Source organism: Ambystoma mexicanum, chromosome 13, assembly GCF_040938575.1.
Source record: "Ambystoma mexicanum isolate Mex_15411 chromosome 13, UKY_AmexF1_1, whole genome shotgun sequence".
Lineage (NCBI taxonomy): Eukaryota > Metazoa > Chordata > Amphibia > Caudata > Ambystomatidae > Ambystoma > Ambystoma mexicanum.
This window is the reverse complement of record NC_090938.1, coordinates 509,499,952-509,514,040: the sequence shown is the minus strand read 5'-3', so window position 1 is coordinate 509,514,040 and position 14,089 is coordinate 509,499,952. Positions and strand designations below refer to the sequence as shown.

The 14,089-nt window shown below is 44.8% G+C and overlaps 1 protein-coding gene across 1 annotated transcript in view; it reads left to right on the top strand.

The window, feature by feature from the left end:
- Window positions 1–14,089, top strand: part of AARSD1 (alanyl-tRNA synthetase domain containing 1) — a 441,451-nt gene that overhangs the window by 226,646 nt on the left and 200,716 nt on the right. Inside the window, exon 8 of the mRNA XM_069634186.1 lies at window positions 3,746–3,905. Within this exon, the coding sequence (XP_069490287.1) occupies window positions 3,746–3,905 (160 nt within the window). The remainder of the gene's footprint in view (window positions 1–3,745; window positions 3,906–14,089) is intronic.

Below are 14,089 nucleotides of genomic sequence, written 5' to 3'. Positions count from 1 at the left end.
CTATGCTTATGACACTCAGCTGCTCTTTCGGTTGGACTCTCCCGATACTGATCCCTCTTATCTGCTGAGAAACAGCCTGGCGTCAGTAGGGGAATGGATGGGAAGACATTGGCTTAAATTAAACAGAGTGAAAACAGAGATTTGGTAACTGGCTCTGGTGCACTGCAGGCAGCCTGGACCAATGATTTTCTGCCGGACTCCTTGGGCCCATATCCTACACTTAGCAAGTCAGTGAAAGGTCTCGGTGTTAAAATTCTCTCCTCTGGCTCTTGTCAGTTTGCAACTCTGGCTTTGTGAAGAAAAACGTTTGAAAAAACACTGCCTTTTTGCCTCCTGATTCTCGAGCTAAATTAGTAGCAGCGTCAATCCTTGGGGTCCTGGATTACTGTAATGGTATCTGTATCTATTTGGCCCAACCAGCCTTTCTAATCCAACAACTGCAGCTTCTTCAAAATGCTGCAGCCCGGCTAGCACTTGCCAATATTTTGTCCCATTCACAGGGTTTCCTTCAGCAACTTCATTGGCTCCCTTTGGGCAGCCACATTTAGTTTAAGATTCTCTGCATTGCCCACTGGGTTATCATCAATCGGATGCCAAGTATTTGTAGGCTAAGCCGGTTCCCTACGTCCCATCTAGGTCCCTTCGATCTGCCTCTTTGTCAGTCCCAGATTTCATAGAGCTCGAGCAGGGGGGCAATTTTTCTCCACTCTTGCCCCTGCCATGTGGAATTCCCTCCCTGTTAAGTTACGGGAGGTGAGCGACCACTTAGGTTTCTGGAAAGCTACACACACATCTTTTTTAGTTGTTTTTGTCTTGTCTTTTCTGTCTATTATAGTGGCTCTTTCTCACCTCCTGTTGCTAGCACCTATATGCCTTTGGGCTATGGCTTAGCACTTTATCAATATTTTTACATTACAGTAGCGCCCTCCTTCTCTGGTGTTGACCTTGCCAGCAGTAAATATGATATAAAGTAAGTCACTGCTACTTTCAAGTTAATTGGACCCTCTATCAGGAAGCCGGCAACATACGCATAATGTATTGATGCAAGAAACGCAGACTCCATCACCAAATCGGCATTGATATTACTGGATCCCTCAGCTGCCTTCTACACAGTCAACCGCAACATCCTAATAAAAAGATTGGAAGAAATAGGGCTCACTGACATATTGCAGCTCTGGATCAAATTTTTCCCCTTGGAAAGAACATAAACAGTTTGGTTAAAACTTTTCAAATCCTCACCACAGTACACCACCTGTGGAGTACCCCAAGGCTCATCGCTATCGCCGCTACTCTTCAGCATCTATATGACAGACATCGCTAATCGACCTCAACAAAAAACACGGACTAACATGCTACAACTATGCAGAGGATACACAAATCATCTTCAAGTACAGTGACTTACAAGAAGAGAACGCACCCCTAATAGAGTGTGTCAAGGAGCTCTACCAATGGATCAACATCAACAAACTCAAAATTTACCCAGACAAACAAGAAATCATGTTTACACCTGAAGACAGAGGAAACAATCAGCCGATCCCATGATCCATAGAACTGGGAAAACCACCAACACCATCTGCAACTTTAAAAAACCTTGGAATCATCATGGACAAAGAGTTAACACTAGAACCCCAAGTTAATATCCAGAAGTGCTTCTTCCACCTACAAACATTCAAAAGAATTCTGCCATTCCTCTGATTCACGCACAAAACACTGGCCATAACATCCCTCATCATGTCCAGGATTGATTATGCTAATGGCATATACCTTGGATACCCGACTATCTACTAAGGAAACTGCAACAAAAATAAAACAAAAATAAAACACGGCAGCAAGACTTCTCCTTAAACTCGACAGAAGAGATCACATCACACCAGCCTTTAGGATGTTACACTGGCACCCGGTCAAAAAAATAATCACTTTCAAAACAATGTGCATAATGCACAGAGCAATAGATGGCCAAGGAGTGGAATTTATTCAAAAGAAACTTTCCATCTGCAAACCAACCAGAACCCAGGGATCCTGCAACGACATCCGCCTAGAACCCAAACAATACACAAAGAAAAAACTGGGTGGAACAGCATTCTCCTGCTTAGCTGTGAAACTCCCTTCCGAGGGAACTATGGTGGACCATACAAAATTCCGAAAACCTCTTTAAGCCTGGCTCCTCATCTCTGAACACAATAAAACCGACTGAACAGCCCATCTCCCCTCGTAACCGGCCAAGTGCTGAAAAAGGAAAAGTAGCCTGGAAACAATAGAGGAATGAGGGATAGGACTGGGAAGAGACACCTTAAACAGAGACATCCCCTCCCCCCACCCCCTAAAGAGGGCTACTAAGAAAGAGGAGAAGCTGGTAGGCCTGATACGATTAGGCCAGGGAAGGTGGCTCAAGGGAAAACGGGGGAGGTAGTAAAATCAGGGAAGGGGGACTCTCAGCCTAGCAGTACCACCACTGAGGACAAACAAGGGAACAGGAGTAATGCACCAGACCCTCCACAAAAGATAATAGACAACGGCCGTCGGGTATCGAGGGAGACCACTAACCATTCCCTGCTGACTATCCTTAGGCCAGTGAACACATCACCTAGCTATAAATAGGGGTTGTACTAAGAAATCGGACAGCTTAACGAATTCCGGAGAAGCTTAGGAATCGTGATCGCTTAGGTGACAATTAAGGTAAAACCTAGAAAGGGCAACTAGGGGGGAGACCAAGATCATGACTGCCACAGGTGACACAGTTAGCTGAATTTCATGGGTAAGGAAATGTGGCGCACTTAGGTGGATTTCAGGGGTAGGAAATGTGATGCACTTAGATGGATTTTCAAGGGGGGCAGGGAATGTGACACTGTCATTTTGATTCCTGGAGTGGGAGGTGTGGTGCACTTGAATGGATTTCAGGGGATGGGGTGTGACACACTTGGGTTGATTCCTGGGGTGGGGGAGTGGTGCACTTTGGTGGATTTTCGGGGGAGATGGTGGTACACTTGGATGGACTCCTAGGGTGGGAGATGTGGTGTACTTGGATGGATTTTGGGGAGGTGTGGGGGGGAGATGTGGAGCACTTGGATGGATTTCCAGGACTTTCACCAATAATCCGTACTAATAAACCCACTCCTGCATACACCTCTCAAACTCTGGACTTAACACAACTAGACCTCTACAGCACCACAGTCTGCACGTACTTCACAACACCACCACAGCAACAAAACAAACCACACATAATCTCGCACAACAACACATGGTAGCCAATTTCTGAAAATCACATTTATGCTCAGTGAACAGTGTTTCCAAACTGAATTTGCCAACAGCACATCCCAGCTCTCTTGCTCTTTTGCCGCTCAACCCTACTAACCATCCACCCACCCTCCTTGCATTACATAACTGCCTGAGCGCCTGGAGACCATACAGCCTGGAGACTGATGCACCTGGCATCAGTGCGCGGTATAAAAACCTTTAACATTAAGGTTTTGCAGACAATTTGTCTCTTGTAGCTTGTGCTTCCTGATGGAACCCTTTAAAAATGGTGGCATGTTATGTACACTTTTACCTCCCCACCCCCATGTCATAGCATGCCACCCTGTCACTTGATAGCAGGTCTCCCACACATTTATTTCTGACCTGTTTAACATTGTTATAGATAAAACCATTTTTGTATTGTTTACATGTTATACAGACTGAACCAAAAAGCTCACCAGAAAAGTGGCCGGTGCAGTCTTTGTTGACTGAGTTCTATTTTTCCCTGTAGCCGGATGACCGTGGACTTATGAATGACATCCCTGTGCTCAGAGTGACTCGCCAGGGTCCAGAGGCTGTCCATTTTGTGCAGTCACCCCTGGAACCAGGCTCAGAGGTGCACCTGAAACTGGACTGGGAGAGGCGCTTCGACCACATGCAGCAGCATTCAGGTGAGTGCAACTTGTTCGTAATATCAAACAGCCTAGTTTCTTTTCTCTCTAGTGAGCCTCCTAAAAGTAGCTCTTCTGTATGTTAACTCTCCTAGTGAGCAGGAGCAACATCTTGAGAACAGGGAACTAGTAATATACGTTGTGTATGTAAATCTAAATTCAACATGAGATTCAAGCAATGTCACTTTTCCCCATCAAGTATACTAGCATGCTTTTGAGTTCATCGTAGAGGGCTATAAGGAAAGAATGTTAAAACAAAAGAAATCTTGCTAACCCAGTTCTAAAATATGTGAAAGGTACAAATAAAGCAACTGCAAAGTTATATGCTTAGTGTGGAAGCCAGAGTTGTGGAGCCAGTGCCTCTTAAGTTCATTGATTACTTCTTTAACTGGCCAGAAACCAATTCTTGAAGAATTCTTTCCAGCACCATTTTGGTTACGAGGTGACTTGGGATGGTGCTTCTTCCACCCTGTTAGTAACCCCAGTTGTTGAGTGATCCCCCGGAATCCTGGTTCTTCTGATATCTGGTGGGTCTTCTGGCTTCGTGGCTCTGAGCCGCTTCCTCTTTTCCAAGAGCTAGCAGATTTTGGCCGAGTCCTAGACCCTGTGTGTTATGGCTCTTCACGTCCTCCAGTTAGATTTGCCAAGTGTGACTCTAATGTTACCGGTAGCAGTTTGGTTAACTGCTGGTTGGTAAGGAAGGTTTTACTAAGCTCTAGCCTGGAAAAGTACTAGGTGGGCCATTGTGCTTAAACTTTTAGTGCCTTATGGCTAGAGTTTTTCTTGAACATCACAGAGTAAAAACTCAGTGGTTCTCCTTGATTGCAGGAAATTGTAGTCATCCACTGAGGATGACCCCTGTCCACTGATCGGATGGTGAGATGGTTTGCACCTAGGCCTGCCCTGCATATTTCCTGCCAAATTACATATGAATTTTGGTATGAGCCTCCCGCCTCTGCCCCCGGGATGAGCACATTAAGGAGAGCTTTCTTCACAGTGTTTAGCAGGGGGTTATGGGTTAAATTGTACTAGTTCAAAGCCTATGATCTTCTTTCTAATAAAATGTTATGGCCGTGGGATCAACAGAAAACTCTCTAAGCCAAGGAGTGCAGTTCAAGGTATGTTATGTTATTTGGCATTTGTATAACGCTCGGATCACTGTGACCGTAGTTTGAGTTGAGAAGTAATGAGAGGGGTGGTGAAATGCTTTTGTGCATTTATAGCGTGATCCAGGTTAGGCCGGGAGTGGCTAGATCCCCATCAGCAGCCCATATTATCATGTATGAGACGGTTGCTGTGCCGTGTTGTCAAGAGAGTCCCGATATGTGAACAACTGCACCGAATATTGGTTGGAACTCAGCTGTATTCTATGGGTGGTGGTGCTCGGCCAAGGGAGATGTTTGTTATAGGTGAGGGTTTAGTCATATAGTGTGCGTGTGAGATGTGTGCGGCTATGTGGAATTCAATCTACATAGGACGCCTAGTGAGGCCCAATACAAGTGTGGCATAATACAGTGGCAGGATTGAACCAACAGTCTAAAATAGGGAACCTAGGCCAGCCAAATGCAAGTGCAACATATACATACAGTGGCAGGATTGAAACGGTAGTCGAAAACAGGAAGTCTAGGACAGTCAAATGCAAGTGTGACATGATACAAGCAGTGTCAGAGTTAAATGCAGACGTCCCTGGAAGTAGCTGGAGCTGGGCAGCATGGTGTCCTGCCGGTGTTTTATTTACCACAATAAAAAGTAGAGGTATCAGTTCGCTGAGGCCAAGGAGTGTGCCTCACAACACATAAGTGTCAACTTGTAATTTCTTTTTTTTTACAACCATGGTTCTCATTCCTTCCTGCTCTCCCCTGAGATTCTGCTCTTCTGGCAGGAAATGCAACTAACAGTCATTAGTTTTTAAGCAGGCTTGCACTTCTTTCTTCTGTTGCTGGAGATGCTTCTTCCTCTTTCTTTGCCCTTGTCAGAATGCCACGAAGGTCTTTTTTGCTGGCAAAATGATCTGGCACCATCAACCCTGGTGCCTTGGGTCGTCTGTATGTAGATCAATTTTCACATTGATAATACATTGATGGAGCCTTGGGATCTTTGGCTTAGCATCTCATATTTTGTGATATGGCGGTAGGGAGTTTGGAGACTGGGGGACTGATGCTTTTTGCCAACTCTTTGAGGCAGAGCATCTTGATATAGATCAGTTGGCATGCCTGAGATACTAGAGGCATGGTCTAGTAATATAGCCCTACTTTACAGGCCTCACAACTCTGTGTATCTAATTATGAAAGGTGCAGCATGAAAACCACTGTCTTAATTAGAAACTGGTCAAATGCCTCCCAATACAAAAGGCTACAGCCGGTTTGTAAAATCCATCTGGTAGTCTACCTCCAGAGTTAAGGTTTCTGATTAGGGTGTGTATGTGGCTTTTGGCAGTAATAACATTACCGCTGGAAACCTCACTTTCAGAATAAATACCACACACAAATTGTCAAAGTAAGTGTCCAAAATAAGATAAAATAAGATCAAAAGTGAATAGGCTTTAACAAGACTACAACCCTTCTCCAGCTGTGGCAACGTGAAGGGTGTGTTATTTAAAGCCCCTAAAAAAAGGAGCTAGTGACAGGCCCTATCCCCACTCCTGCAATTCTGTTATGTTCAATCAGGCAGTATATCGGGCAGTATTTTCCACTATCGGCAGTATTTGTATATTTTCGGAACAAGGCGTTAATTGACAAGACACATGTATGAAAGCCACTCCCTGAAAGCTCATCTTCTACACTCCCCGCCCCGACTTCCCTTCCCTACCCCTCCTCTCCTACCCTTGCCCCTCTCCTTGCCCCTCTCCTCTCCCCCATCCTCTCTCCTTCCCCTCAAACCTTAAATTAGTGGTGTCCAGTCAACTGGCCGAAAAAAAAACTGGTCGACTGCAATTTGGTCGACGCAATTTGGTCGAAAACCAAATGGTCGAATTTATTTTTTTATTTATATATTTTTCGGGTTTTCGTTTAGTAAAAAAAGGGGTTTTTAGAGAAAAAAAAGGGGGTTGGGGGGACCCCCCCAAAAAAATGAAAAAAAGGGTTCAAATAAAAAAAAAAAAAAATTCGATCATTTGGTTTTCGATCAAATTGGTTCGACCATTTGTCTGGTCGACCAATTTTTTTCGACCAAATGTCTGGCAACCAAATTAGTAACAAATACTACTTAAAGGCAATGAGGACACCAGATCACTCCCCCTTCCCTTCCCTTCCTCTCCCCTCCCCTCCCCTCCTCTACCTCAAATCCTACACCGTCACTCCCTTCACCTACCCCCTCCTCTACCCTATCCCCACCCCCCTTGTAAATAGTTCTACTTATTGTTCTATGACCTGTTCATGCTTGTAAATATGCTCTCTCACTTTGTATCTGTTGTTATATTTTAAAGCGCTTTGGCTTAAAGCGCTATATAAATTCAATCAACATAAACATATAGGATAATGGAGTCAATAGAGCAATCCTGAATGCGGGTGCTTTACAAAATGTCAAATGAGAATTGTCTGGTTGGTGCAGTGGGCGAGTTGGGACATATATGAGGGTCAGGTCAAACCGAGAGGGAAGGAGGCAGAAGTGGGACAAGTGGCCGGGCAGGGCTTGAAGTGGGTTTTGGGTGGAGTGGAATCGGGAGGTTGTGCGGGAAATGTAACTAAATACAGGGGGGCATTCTGCAGCAGTAGAAGGCTTTTTTGCGTGATGATTTGCTGGCATTAATGATGGAAGTATTTTCAGTTGAAGGAGAAAGGAAGGGAGTTTCACTAATAGGGGGAAGGAACAGAAGTGGGAGAGGGACATAAGAAGGATGGAGAACAAATAGCTTAAAAAGGGAATTGGATTGAAAGATGCAACTGGGTGAGGAGGAAGAGATTGTGGCAACTGGGTATAGCAGGGCAATTCCATCTATAGATTTGAAAAACAGGAGTAGGAATTTGACTAGGGATCAGATGGGCAAAGAGTGACATTCATCATTAAGGTGATGAGACATGTGGACGGACCAATTTGGGTTGTAGTGTGTGCGAGTTGTGAAAGTGAGGTGTTTGTCATAGTGGGCAAAAGAGTAAAGGGAAATCCTAGGAGGTGCCTAGCACAGTAGTCCAGTTAAATGAGCACAAGGGTGAAGATTAGAGTGGAAGTTTAAGAAGGGGGTAAGTTTTCCTAGTTATTAGTAAGTAAATGCTGGCAGCGTTAGTTGTAGATGTGATGACTTGTTGGAGGTTTAGTTTACTCGTTCATAAAGCATGAAAATAGTTTTCCCGTCAAAGGGGAGATCTGGCACCTTTTATTGATGTGATTTTTAGCTCTTTAGTCCGCATGCGCAGACATGCCTACTCAGACTTCCTCTCTTTATTCTGATAGTCAGTGAAAAAGTTTTTAGATTTTTTTCCCCTTGATCGCAAGGCTCTGTTTAAATCCCCTATGGATGAAGTTGCTTCACAACTTGCACAATTAGTGCAGTGACTGCAGAGTCCTTAAATGCTACCTCGTCTTCTACTGAGCCGTGGTACCAACCCTCATAGGCTTTCAAGGCCTTTAATGTCAGAGAACTGGCTGAAGGTAAGTTGCCATTGTCATGTCCCTCAACTGACAGATTTGCTGAAAAGAAAAGTAGTTTTATTTCTTGATGTAAGACTGTGGTATCCTCTTTCTCCAACCAGGAAAATGCCCCAGGTTCCACTAGACTAGAGAGAGAGATAGGGGTTACAGCCTCTTTCTTTCCATCCCAGTCAGCATGCATCCCCTGTAGGAAGAAGGCTTTCTTCCTTTTACAAGTGTGGACAGAGACCATGCATGTCTCCTGGGTGTTCAATAATCAAGGAGGGTCTTTCTCCCAAAAATAATTCATCATCTCCTCCAGGGTGCCTGGGTTCTTCGCAAGAATTGGTGCAAGGATTACAAATCATCTTTGTGCCAAAGGGGTAGGACGGGAGAACGAGGAAAGTTTCAGCTTCTATTCTAAAAATGCCATGATGCATTTGACCTATTCTGGACCTCCCAGAACTCAAATCAGTTCTTACCTGGAAACCTTTCACTTGACAACTCTAGCTCAGATTTTAGAGGTCCTACGGGTGGGAATTCACTAACATCCGTACATCTTCAAGATGCTTATTTCCATGTTGCAGTCAAGAGGGGGCATTTCCAATTCCTCAACTTCCCCTTGGATGGCAAACATTACCACAAAAGTGCCTTCCTTTCAGGCAAAATGCAGCTCCTAGAGTTTTGATGAATGTGCTGTCAGTTGTGACAAATCCCCAACCCTCCCTTCATCTACAAAAGATATGTATACCCTTACCTGGACTGGATTGTTTGATCAGGGCCCCCTTTGCAGAAGGAAAAATATACAGACTCTTGATGGTTTGTAATACCCTACATTCCTTGTTTCCACCCTCTCGGATGGTTCTGTTCATTGGAGCTATTTTGGACACCTCTTTGGGAACAGAGTTTCCTCCTATGGACAGGATCCCTCCTATGAATAGAATCTTGGCCTTAAGACAAACCATTCTTTTTTTTAACACCAGAGCTCAGACTTCCGCTGGGTGTTTCCAAAGTCTTCTGGGTTTCATGGCTTTGTGCATTCGGATTGTGCCTCTAGCCAGGTCAGGATAAGGCCCTTGCAAGTGTACTTACTATCTAGCTGGGACCAGCTGTCCTATCCTCAGTCCATGACAATTTCCTTCACAAAGGAGGTTTGGCTGTAACTCCTTTGGTGGACATGCGAAGAAAACCTTATCTATGGAGCTCTTTTTCTTGCCCTTGTCTCATTGTCAACAGACTCTTCCCTCTCCAACTGGGAGGGAGATTGACGAGATCACCAGATCCATGGTGCGTGGGCCTGTCAAGACAGGCTACACCATATAAATTACCTGGAATGGAAGGCTATCTTTCAGAGTCTGAAATTCTTCCTTCCTCTCATCCAGGGGAAAGCGGTTCCAGCATTCACCGGAAACACAACTGCAATGTTTTATTTAAACACGCAGGGAGGAACATAACCTCCTTCCCTCAGCATTGTAGCCTTCCAACTGAGTGGTTCCTCCTGAACCACGTTCACCCTGAAGCATCCTATCTTGAGGGAGAGAAAAACATGAACGCTGATGCACTGAGCAGACTCTTCCCATTTGCCCCACACAAATGGGAAATGAAAAGGTCAATCATGAACCTATTATTTTATCAGTGGGGCTTTCCAAAGATACATTTGTTTGTGACACAAGCAGCCATCTGTGTGAGGCCTACGCAGACGCTTTCAATCTGGGTTTGTCCTTGTAGCCCCCCTCCCTTTTCTTCGTCAAACAACATCTTGCACCTTAGTGATGGTTTGTAACTGGAGGGTGATTCTAGTGGTCCATTAGTCACCCTGACTGACATGGTTCTTAACTAACATTGTCTCCTGAAAGCCATGTTTTCAGATTCTTCCCAATGTTTAGGACCTCATAATCCAGCGGGAGGTCGGTGTTTGCTCTTCCCTTCCATTGCTGAAGTTGAGTATTTGGTTTCTGAAGAACTAGCCTATGCTAAATTGGGGGATATCGGAGAGAAATATTTCTATTATTTCTGCTGCCAGGAAAGATTGAACAAGAAGCCAGTACACATGCAAAAATGGCTCAGATGTTGCCATCGAGCCCTCTCTGAAAACATTAAATCCTGTTGTGTCCTTCTTGGACAATGTTCTCTTTCATTTCTTAACTAGCTAGTAAAGGCATTCAGATTCAATCCCAAGGAGTCTTTCTCTTTAAATAACTAGTTTATTAGGAGACCTTTCAACAGTCCCCTCCACTTATACCCTCGACTCAGGGAACTGAGTCCCCAATAGGACCTTAATGCCAACCTGGCTATCGTTATGGATACGCCTTGTGAGCCTATAATGACTTCTTACTTGGAAGTATTAACTTAAAACACGTATTTCTTAGTTGCTATTACCTTAGCCTGAGGGACAGGAACGCTTCAAGCTCTTTCTTCAGATGATCCTTATATTGTTTTTCATACAATAAGCTTTTGTTAACAGACGGTTCTGTCCTTCATGCCAAATGTACTTTCTGAATTTCATTTGGATCCGAAAATTGTCCTGCCAGACTTTAATCTCACACCTCCCTCTTCCAGGTCAGATGTAGCGAGAACTCTGACATTTTATTTTGACAGAACTTTCAGTCTTTCTCCTGGAAACAAAGCAGCCATGGCTACCATTCCTAGATGGATAAACTCATACATTTCTAAAGCGTGTGTAATGTCTAACCTTCATATTCCTCAGAGGCGGCATACTTTGAGCAAAGGTGGCGTTGGTGACCTTCCAGAGACCTGTTCCATCATGTAAATCTGTAAGCCTGCCACCTGGGCCACTCCTCATGCTTTTGGTAATTATTTTTCTCTGGATATGTCTTCCAGGAGGGATGCCTTCTTTAGCCAGCAGGTCTTGCACAACATCTTTGCTTGAACCCCGGTGTGGCATATGCTGTCTCCTCCACTCAGTATTTGGGTCTGCATAGTCTAGTCTCCCAACAAGTTGGGAAGTAGGTAGAGCAGAATGCTAGAGTAAGGAAAAAATTACCTTCATGGTAATGCTGGTACAATTAGTCATTGCTGTCTCCTTCACAACGCCGTCCCAGCTGTGCCCTCTAAGAATATGCTCTGCGACAACCTTCACAGTGGAAACAACTGGAAGGGAATAGTTTGTGACGCATGGGTGGGGCGGTGGAGCTTGTTACATGGAGCTATGCTTGTGGTTGTTGGCCACATTCCAAAGTTCTTAAGGTGATCATTCCCTATTTTGGAGAAGCTGTTTCCCTTGAACTCTGTGTTGCATTCTTACCTAACCAGGTGTGAAGGAGGAAGAACAAGGTCTAAGAGTATCGGAATCAACATGAATGTGATTTTTACTCTTTGCCATCTATGTGGGTTTCTTATGTGGTTTGTACAATTTTCCATGTAACCCTAAGTGAGAGAATATTTTAGCTCTTTGCAGGCATGCATTAATACATATTTCTATTAGTTAAAGCTGAGATAATATGAGGTCATTTGTTGCAGATTGGGTTAATACCCCAGAGTCACGTCTTATCTGAACTTTGTAATTATGGACAAATAATTGTAACTGCCGACATTTGGATTCCACTACTGTGCGGGTGGGGAGGGAGGGAAGAGAGGCAGTCTGGCATTCGGACGGAGGGTGATGCAGGATGATCAGGTTCAGACTTCACCTCTGTACAGGCAAGAAGTAGATGGTAAATCCTGGCAGTCGAATGTATGTGTAAAATGTTTTTACTGGCTATTTGTTTTTAGATGTTAGCCAGATTTTACACTGATGGTAATTCTATACTGTCGAGACAGATTACCAAAATCGACCCTGGGGGGGTTGATTTTTGGGAGGCCAGCTATTCTGGTGAATAGTCAAGTCGCTGAATTCTAGCCAAACCCAATTAAGGTAGGGTCGAAGAAAGTAAGGCTCATACTTAGGAGGGGTGTGCGATTGGTCTAGGCTGGGCTACAATGAGACACATAAAGCACCCCAATAATTCCAGTTAGATGGAGAAGCACAACAATATGCAATGATTTGTTAGGCCTTTAAAATACACACTGAACAATTAAACTGTCAGGTAAGTATTATTGCGCAACAACTATCAAGTACATTTATGCATACACCATTCAGGGGTCTAGTTCGATTCCATACACTTTACCTGAAAGCCAGTTAAGCAATAGTTGATATAATCCTAAGCGAGACTTCCAATATCTGCATATGGTAAAGTAAGTAAAGAGGTAGATGATCAGTTAATCCAAAACTAGTAGTCACAGGTAAGCAATCAATTAGAGAATTACAATAAGGACACTCTGAAGCAATCCTAGAGTTAGATTCCTAACTCTTAGTAAGTCCAGCCCTGAGATAGAATGGGGCCTAGTGCCCTAGAGTGACCAGTACCGCAAGTTATACTGTTCAGGTTGAGGTAGGTTTATTATTGGATAGAGCAATGGCAGTGGTTGTGATTTAGTGTTCCAAAAGTTAGGAAAAGTTCAGGGAAGTATCTCTTCCAGTCACTCCACACTAGAGAAGGGCCGGGGGGAGTGGCGGCCAGGATTCTTGACTAGACCACTACCTATCTGAATTGGACAAGGGAGAGATAAGGCTAAGACTTTATGCCCTTGTAACCCTATGGAGGGTGGATTACAAAATGGTATGTTAACTTGCCCCACTTACTCCAATTTTCCCAGAGACCACTTCAGAGGTTCTGAATCTATTGGGCCCACATACTTCTGTGCTTGGCTCGATCGAGGGAGGACCAGGGGTTGCGGAAGCAGATGTTGTTTTCCGATGCAGTATTTCGTTTTGGTCAGTTGGGGTGCTTGTATTATAGTTCCAGGCACTGGTCAGCTGGTCACTCTTGACACAAAAGGGAGAAGACTTCGGCGAAGCAGGCGATCTTAGGAGACCGCCAGGAACAGAAGACGACCGGATTCAATGGGAGTCACCATGGTCCGGCGGTGACGGGCAATCTTCGGTTGGCGAACGAAGGAGCTGGCCCGGCACGGCTTCTGTTGAAACTGGAAGGATGAAATGCAGGAGCAGGCGACTTGTAGCACAAGTTGAAGATTCTCCAAGTTCCATGGGTGCACTCAGAATGGCGATGGCTGAAGTTGGGTAACCAAGGAGAGAGCAGGCCAGTCCACCGGGTGGTCCAGGGACACTTCTGAAGATCCACCGGGCACGGAACGTCGAGCAGGGGTCGAGAGTGGTTGTTCTCACCGGTCCAGGGATAGAAGCCCTGCTGAGGGCCATCTTGACATCCAGACGGAGGAGCAGGGCTTTACTGGGTCTTGGCTGGAGGCAATCCTGGTCAGCTGCAACCTTCATTCTTGGGTCTTCAGCAGGCTGCACTTCTTCATGGGTCTTTACGCCAAGGATGACCTGCTGAATGGCTGCAGGAGGAGTCCTTTTTTACAGGATGTGGAATGGTGTCACCCCTACCATTGGTCTCGGGAGGCTAGCTCAGGGGTCTCTGGAGTATAGTTCAGGGGCAACATGCTTGCCTTGGAAGCAAGACGACACGGCGCAACACAGGTTCGATCCCTGGGTCCGTGCTTAGAAACCTTTGGGTATTAAGCACTTTATAAATAACCTATCATATCATTGGTAAGTATCTGCACCATTACTACTGGCAGGGGTAATCCTATCA